Source organism: Chanos chanos, chromosome 8 (genome assembly GCF_902362185.1).
Source record: "Chanos chanos chromosome 8, fChaCha1.1, whole genome shotgun sequence".
Classification (NCBI taxonomy): domain Eukaryota; kingdom Metazoa; phylum Chordata; class Actinopteri; order Gonorynchiformes; family Chanidae; genus Chanos; species Chanos chanos.
The window spans coordinates 39,640,579-39,649,504 of NC_044502.1; the positions used below are offsets into that span (position 1 = coordinate 39,640,579).

At 40.4% G+C, this 8,926-nt stretch overlaps 1 protein-coding gene across 1 annotated transcript; it reads right to left on the minus strand.

The window, feature by feature from the left end:
* Positions 1 to 1,537: 1,537 nt before the first annotated feature.
* On the minus strand, positions 1,538 to 7,407 carry ctps1b (CTP synthase 1b). Its single transcript, XM_030781432.1, has 18 exons — positions 7,329 to 7,407; positions 6,420 to 6,598; positions 5,911 to 6,081; positions 5,693 to 5,793; positions 5,280 to 5,396; positions 4,941 to 5,024; positions 4,765 to 4,845; positions 4,481 to 4,632; positions 4,210 to 4,342; positions 3,731 to 3,819; positions 3,240 to 3,334; positions 3,093 to 3,155; positions 2,864 to 2,907; positions 2,652 to 2,748; positions 2,448 to 2,503; positions 2,222 to 2,318; positions 1,973 to 2,117; positions 1,538 to 1,631 (listed from the first exon to the last, which is right to left on the minus strand). Exons 2-18 carry the CDS (start codon positions 6,583 to 6,585, stop codon positions 1,553 to 1,555), a joined length of 1,770 nt encoding a protein of 589 aa, XP_030637292.1. The 5' UTR covers positions 6,586 to 6,598; positions 7,329 to 7,407; the 3' UTR covers positions 1,538 to 1,552.
* Positions 7,408 to 8,926: the final 1,519 nt, after the last annotated feature.

Below are 8,926 nucleotides of genomic sequence, written 5' to 3' on the forward strand. Positions count from 1 at the left end.
CAGCCCTACCAAACCGTGCAAAGAGCAATAATATCCGAGTTCTGATCATTTCATTTTCATTCTATATATAATATTGTGTATAGAATTGCTGTGATGTTATGTTGCTAATACAAATTTCCCATATTTTTCCCCTTAAATTAAGTGTCAATGCATTTGAAAGTTGGAAGCAATTTTCTAAAGGCTTTCACAAATGACTAACACAAACCTACTAAACTTAAATATATGACACACATCTTCAGATCACATTACAAACACTATACCTACAGCATTATCAATATTTGCATACAGCACAATGTAGTGATGCAATTTATAAGTGTCTCTGACTCGCAGAAGACTACAGATCTATTTGGATAACAGAATTTAATTGTGCCTTGCTGGTCTAAGGTTCTCGCTCCTTTCTGCCGAAAGATGTTATCAGGAACTTGGCAGTCTGGCACTGTCCATGGTCCTGACAAGTGTTTAAATTTTCTGAGCTTAGAATAAGAGTGAGGAGAGAACAGGCCAGAACAAGAACTACGTGAGAGCCAAGCTCTGGTGACACCGCATGTCAGTGTGTTTTCACGTATCAGGAGTTTCTCAGCAACAGCACAGGCCACTGAGGGATGTATTGTTCAGAAACTGAATTAAGAGCTCAAGCCTGGTCTTTCATCATATCCAAAACAGTCTCTCATTTGCCACTGTAGGAGGTCATACAGCGGGTAATCAAATAATCCATAACAAAGACCAGTGATGCACTTAAAAAGTATTTCCATTTTGGCAAGCTGTCTTTGACCATCTTCATCCTGCGCTTATTTTTTTTCATTTCTTTCAGAGGTGTAGGGTTCTCCGATATTTTATTAAGAATGTTCAGAAACATTAATCAGCAGATGTGTTTAAAATGTATTTATTGGGCGATAAATAATTCAGATTCATTACAGTGATAGATGCAGACAAGATTATAGGCTTGTCAGTATTAAAACCATTTTATATCATGCATGTTTCATCAATCAGTTTCTCAAAATGATTCCCATGAGTGTCCTGACGTTTTCATTTCAAGTAAAAACAGAGAAAAAACACACACACACACACACACACACACAAAAAAGTGCAATAAAGGAAAAAGACACACATTACAAATATTAAAATCAAGTGAACATCTTTATATCTGAACATATCAAAGAAACATGATCAAAAATATTTCAATATTCTCTCTGAGATCCAAAACTTAACGGCTGAAACGGTTGCATTCTCTTTTTTTGTACAGTTACGACCTTAGTCGTTATATCCTTAAAACACTGCCAGTTCAGTTCCTTCTCATTAACTCCTACACTGCAGCACTCGGAGGCAAACCTCAGAAATGAAAGACAGCCATTTGATTTATTATGTGATTTGAAACTCAACAGTCGACGGGAGGGAACGGAAAAAAAAAAAATCCAAGCCGTGTTCTGTTCTATTCCCTTTGTTTTAGCAGCGACTGTACAACTGAGAGATGGATCAGTGAAGTTAAACCGCCTTTGTAGTTTGTTTTTAGTGTCTTTGACGTGAATATCCTCCAGGTGCCGCCGTGCGCATACTAAGACAGAGAAGGGAATTTCAGCTCTGTGATTTCAGAGTCTGGGGAGCTGCTGCCACTGCGGTCGCTGTACGTGTCACTGAGATGAAAGAAGAATACAAAGGTTTCCACGTCTTCAAATATTTTACCATTTATCCATTTATAAGCATTTTCAATACCAGGTCTGAACTGAGGTTAAAAGATCAAAGTAAAGGAGGCTATAGAGATTAGAAAGCTTGACAGATATGACACTTCACCGGAGAATAAAGGATTTGATCAACCATTACTTCTGTGGTACTACTTTGTCAGTTTGAGACCACATCAGCATTTGTCTGGAAAGTTTTTGTTCCAGGAGCTAGCACCGAGTGCTTAAGTTAATCCATCACAGCTCAGCTGGAAAAGCATAAAATATATATAAAAAAACAAAGACTGAAATGTTACCGTGGCGACAGCCGACATCCTTTCAGTAGGTAGCTTTGAAGTTTTCCCGCTGCGGCCAGAAGGAGGCCAAAGTAAGGTGGTGATGGTTTGATTGGACGGGATGTGAATTCTGGATGGTACTGAACTCCGACAAAGTAAGCATGGTCTGCCGCAGCACAGAGATGAAACAAACAAACAAAAAATATGTGCATTAGGTTTTTGATGACTGATTCCTGTCAGGCAGGTAAGGGACGAGGGATATTCACTTACCATCAAGCTCAATGACTTCCATTCTCTCTCCTTCTGTATCCTGACCCACAAAGTGAAGCCCCTTCTCCTCAAAGTGGTGCTTCAAGTCTGGATTCACCTAGACAAAAATCCGTGTACCAAAGACAAAAAAACCCTAAAAATCGTTGTATAAAATCGACTTCAACGTGTTTTGCGTGCGCTGTAGCTCCTACAATCTAATTTCAGTGAATCTGCTTGTGATTTGTACCTCAAATCGATGTCTGTGTCTTTCATCCACATATTCAGCATCTCCATACAGTTTTCCTACAGTAACAGATACTGGCAGTCAAAACTCCACGCATATACAATGTCAGAATCTCATACACGTAAACAAGTCACACTGGGCAACTGAGGGGGAGCACAAGCGAGCAGGATCTCATTGCTCATTCCTGATTGGATAAGTTAGACATACTCAGAATGCTGCTGTTGCTTTTGAACATGGTTCTTCTCTTTCCCAGCCTCATGGTCCCGCCCATCTGACCTGGATTATGTTCCGGCATGTCAATCACCTGAGACAAGCACACAGGCACATCAACTCTCTAAGAAGCACCCAGGGACAAAAAAATAAATAAATAAATAAAAACCTGACAACGTTAAAAAATGCAGCAAAAGTAGGACACCTACCACTGGGTGCTGGGTCTCTGGATCAAATTCAGTGGAGTTGGCATCTGTCAGTTTGTCGGTGGAAGAGAGTTTGTTTATTTCGCAGATTTTAAGGCATTTTTCCTGACTGTGCTGAAATTATTTCTAAAGCGCTGAATACATTTTGTTGGGCCCTTAGCAATTTAAAACAGCTTAGCAACAGTAACTTTATCCGGTACTGTCAAACACGGGGAACGTTGTCGGGACTCACCTTGCCAGCCGAGAACATTCCGGGCAAATTCGCACACCGCCAGTTGCATGCCCAGACATACCCCTGTAAAAAGAGGCAAACAGCTGAGTTATTTGCTTGTTGACTATTATCAACATTGAAAGACTTGAGAATGTAATTGGTCTGTACCTAAAAATGGCTTTTTCTGCTTCCTAGCCCAACTAATGGCTTGAACTTTTCCTTCAGTTCCTCGCACACCAAATCCTCCAGGGACCAAAACTCCGCTGCAAGCAAAAACAGAACAGTCTCAAAAATGATAAGGCAAAGGGTGGCGAGCAAATAGAGAGGACGTTAAAGGCCGTCCATCATTCATATTTGTAAACTTAAAATAGATTTAAACAAGGCAAAGAAGACCTTTTTCTCAGTTATATACTTAGAGATACAATCACCCGATCATATAATGTACAAGATTTATCTGTATTCAACAGATTCAACAGATGGAATCTCCCACACAATTTAAACACTCTGTCACATGTTTACAGAAACGGTGGAGAACGTGATACAGCTCATTCTGCGGGATTGTAGTAGCTTGAAGATGTCTAGGGTTGCCAGGGATTGCGCAACGCCGGGTAGGTACAGTGTCCTGTGACACTCCTCCACGTACGAAAATACACACTCACTCAGCACTGCAGAGCTTCTGCCATGCCTCATGGTACTTCACTGGCTCCTCCTGCAGCGTGTTGGGCTCCAGGTCTGCGGAATCTATATACTAGACAGGGAGAAAGAAAACCTAACTGGGCACTATTCAACAAGGCTATTAAACAGTGACCTCATTTGATTTAGATCTACATATGCATTGGATTTACTTTGGTGAGACAACTTCTGAAATGAAGTTCAATTGTGTGCTGTAGCGATAATAAACATTAAAAGTCCACCCTGAACACATACACACACAAGCGTCAGAATTATTTATTTTTGACATCCAAAAATTAGGTCATTAAGAGTGAACAGTGTCTCGGGAAGTAGCTATCACCACTTAACAAAGCTCCTCTCTTTTCTAGCGTTGGTAAAGTATAGTTAGCTAACATAGACCACTGAAGGAATGTCAATGGGATTAAAACACAGCGCTGGTGGGAAACAGAAAAAACATGTCTCCTACCTTAACCTCCAGCTTGTAGTTGATGGCAAGAGCAGAGTGCTCCAGGGCTTTAATGACTGACGCATAAGAGTCAGAGAACTTGGTGTATTTTCCCACTAAAGCAATGGAACAGTGTTCCAGAAGTCTGTCAGACCTGTGGAGAGAAAAGACATAAAACAGCTTCAAAGATATCGCTCTTTAGAAGTTCATTTCACAACTTTCCCCCGAAGGAGATGTATTAAATGTCTCAGTGCCCTGACGTAAACTGGCCCAACAAAGATAGAGAACCAACCTGTCAGACATTTCTTTCCACTTGGAGAGCATCTTACGGGGACGCATTTCCATAGGCAGGTTTAACCTGTGACAGAAGTATTCCACCATGCCCTGGTCCTCCAGTATAAGAGGAACTCTATAGATGGAGGAGACATCATGTACGCAGATAACCTGAAAAGAGCCACAAGACAGTCATATGGTGATTTGACCGGGCGTACCATTTTAAGTCCTCAACGTTTGAACACTTACTTGAGTATTATGTATTTCACATCACTGGCAAAAAACAAGTGATGGTATATTCACCTGCTCTGGCTCCACATGACAGAACATTGAGATCTTCTCTTTGACGGCATTGTCCAGTTTTGTGGAGCATCGGCAAACAATCTGAAAGACAAAGCAGGGAAGATCTATGAGGACGTTCCAGCGGAGAGGTTTTTAAATCTGAGACTTTGGAAACTGGTAGTGAAAACTGTACTGACCAGGTCAGGAGAAAGGCCCAGTCCACGGAGTTCTCGAACGCTATTCTGAGTGGGCTTGGTTTTCTGCTCACCTGTGGCACTGGGCTAAAAACAGCATACAACACAGTTCACATTATACAACACTGCACAAACTAACAACATTAAACCCAACGATAATCCCAATGTTGTGATGACAAACAAAACAAAGAACAGGACAAATACTTCCTGACCCTTGACTAGTGTTAATGCTTAAAACATTTGGGCGAGACGGAAAAATCCCTCATCTTCATAAGTTTAGAAACAGTATTCCGCAGTTTGGTTCGTTCAATTATGGGATATATACTGCAGCACAGCTCTTACCTGAGGAACAAGGCTGACGTGAATATTGCAGAAGTTTTCCCGTTTCACTTTGAATTGAAACTGTCTGAAGGCTTCGATAAAAGGCATGCTTTCAATGTCTCCAACTGTACCTCCAAGCTGTAGATACAAACATAGTGATACAGCACGAGTAAGTAAATATCTACAAAAGACCAATCAGCTGTCACCAATCTCAAGTCACTCAGTGTCACACATTACACTGAATCTGGGCCTGTATGACTGAGGTCATCAAGAATTGGATTCAAACCTCTTGCCATTCCTCCTCATTAGTCCTCAAAGAGTGACGCTTAGGCCACTATCCTCTATGAACCTGCTGACCCAGGATTGCTGGCTGCGTTCCAACTTTAAAAGGAGCAAAGACTAACACACACAATCAGACAGCATGAGATTCATACCTCAATAACGCAGACTTGCGGTTCCACGCCGTCATCATCCACTGAGACCTTAGCCTGACGCATAACCCACTCTTGAATGGCATCCGTAATATGTGGAACAACTGCAGGATGAGAGGGTCCAATATTATAAGACCTTGGTGACAGGTTTGGGTTTACATCACTGTATTGAAAAGAAGATCTGATTTTTAACATTTAACCAGCAAGCACGGTAAACTCACCCTGCACGGTCTTGCCGAGATAATCTCCTCTCCTCTCCTTGTTGATAACAGACTGATAAATCTTTCCAGTTGTCAAATTGTTGTCCTTTGTAAGTCGTATATCCAGAAATCGTTCATAGTTTCCTAAATCCAGGTCTACTTCACCTCCATCATCAAGCACAAAGACCTCCCCTGTTACAACAAGAAAACATCGTTGAGTCTGGAGGTATGATAGTTGAGCAGCTATGTTCACTCCAAACATATGAGAACATACTTCTATGTACATACCTAATTTTATTTAAAAACATGCTTTAATTTTGGATTTTGTGAAGTACGAGGCATATTATCTTGCAGCTGTAGCTTTATTACTATAATAACAGGATCAGACATAGTGAGTAGTGACATTCACAACGCAGACTCTGTCCCTACTGAGGTGTTTAGTGTTTCTGGTTTAAAACAGTCTGACTTTCAGATCTCCTTTGAATTGTTATGGGAAAAACAAGAATGGTAACCAGTTTAGACAGACTTACCGTGTTCGTAAGGAGAGAAGGTACCAGCATCTATGTTGATGTAAGGATCAATTTTAATGGCAGTAACATGAAGGCCACAAGATTTAAGTATTGTCCCAACACTACTGGCAATGATTCCTTTGCCAATTCCTGATATGACACCCCCGGTGACAAGAATGTACTTCATTATTGCATTCAACCTAGGCCAGACAAAAACAGACAGCAACGAGTCACAAAGCAGTGCTTCTTTTCTGTTGTCTGAACTCCACATAGCTAATGGTCATCAACAATCCTTCAAGGAAGAAAAGGAAAATACACCACTGGTATCTGACAAGCCTATAGAACATTTGACTTTTGTGGACGTGAAAACTGGAAATGTATGCAAAAGGAACCGGTATGAGAGGAATAGTAGGAAGAATATATTCTACATGATAACGTTACTGATAATGATGATACTAGATGTAGAAAGAGAACAGATACAAAACTCGCACTGTATTTACACTAGCTATGAGGAAGTAACTTCCAAAGTGGCGGGAAACTGATATTTGAACAAGATGAACGGTGAACGAGATGACATTATTCTAGACACTATAGGGTGATGTTATCATTCATTTGTTAAGTAGCAACAGCTGCATGACATCCCCACAAGCTTAGTACACTCTGCTGATGTCCAATGTCGAAGTGACCGCATAGCTATCCAGCACTTGCTAATTTAGCTAGCTAAAGGTATCCCAGATAATGAAAACAAAGCTTTATTTGGGATTCAGCTGGTTAGTTGCTTAGTTTGTCAGTAAGTCGATTAATATCTTGAACATTAATAATATTCAGACATCAACAACATTACATAACAGCAACTGAATCAGGTGTTAACACTGCTGTCATGTGGAATGTGCGCGCGAATATGTGTGATATAGACGTCTTTGCATTTACCTTAACCGAAGTTACAGCGATGAAAAATACTTGCAAAGAGTGTGCGAAGACGCTATTTCTCTCAATTCATCGATCCAAGAGTCACGTTTGTCCGTCATCTGTCAGTGGTACACCAGTAATACACGTGTGGGCAAAGCTGACACTAGCCAGTCATGAGCACAGAAAGACAGCACTTACAGCGCATGCCAACAAATTCTTTAACAAAATGATGGACTTAATATGTCTGAACTCCTCTCCATTCTTTTCAATTCTCAGAAAAGACTGCGCACTCTTTTGAGGCTCATGAGTGTCCCGTATGTGAGCGTAGACTTTGACGTCATAACGTTTCGGGACTGTAAACAGTAAAGAGATATGCAACCCAGTTTGCCATGCTTTTAAACTAAGACAGTCACCAAAGACGAACAATTTCAAATTAATGTCGAATTACTACTATGCTCTTAAATTTCGGGAGGTTCCAGAGATTTTGTCATCCAAACAGTTGTAATTTAGTAGTCAGTCACTAGATGGCCACTAAGACTAGTTTAATCTTCTCAATGGTGTTTCTGAGGTTTCTCTCAGTACAGAATTAATCTGTAGACAACCCCGGCCAACGGTAAACTGTCTCACTGTCAGCACACTAATTTGGAGACAGAAGCCTTTAGAAATTAGCAACACTGAGAGAACAACTGAACGGATTAGTTGGTGTTTTTTTTTGTTTGTTTGGTTTTTTTTGTTTGCTTGTCTGTTGTGGTTTGTCTGGTTGGTTGGTTGGTTTTGCATTAAACTGATAGATTTAGGAAAATGGTTTCAGAAAACAGCTGAATTATTGTTAGATAGTGAGGCCAACTTTTACTCTTGAGCTCCAAAGCACACTTGGATTTATGTGAAGAATTCCACATGGAGATAATCATTCATCTGTAACTAAAAATAAGTTACCTTTTGGCAACAGTCACCACCTATCCATAAAACACTTAATATGAGCATGATGAAGACTTCAGTGAATTTCTAATCTCACGAAACTTTCACAGCTTTCCAAAATACTTTTTTCTCAATTTATTCACTGTCATATCTTCTTATTAGATCATACTGATCTTCTATCATTAATCCAGTATATTCATTGCCACTTGAGGCATATCTGTCAGATATGAAGCAAGAGTCTGAACTGAGCCCCTGTTACACAGTGACAGACAAAGACAAAACGACAGGAGATAATAGATCAGGAGCTAAGGGTACATCTCAAACCTGGGGAAGTCATGTCACTCCTCTTGTCTTTCTCAAACGCTCTGCCCTTTCTAAGAGCTGATGGTTTAGTAGCATTCTGTGTCATTCTTGGGTTAGTAAAACTGTGGATGCGTAAGATATTAATCTGATTGTGCATTTTTAAGTGTTTATAAATGGTATATGTATACTGTAATTTAAATCATGTGAAATTATCTGATGTTCGATCTTATATGTTCTTACAGTACACAGACACATACAGACACACGCGTACACATACGCATACACGCACGCACACCCACACACCCACACACGCGCGCGCGCACACACACACACACACACACACACATATAAAAAGGGCTGTAACTGTACTATGATACTTCATCAAATGTTTAAATGTG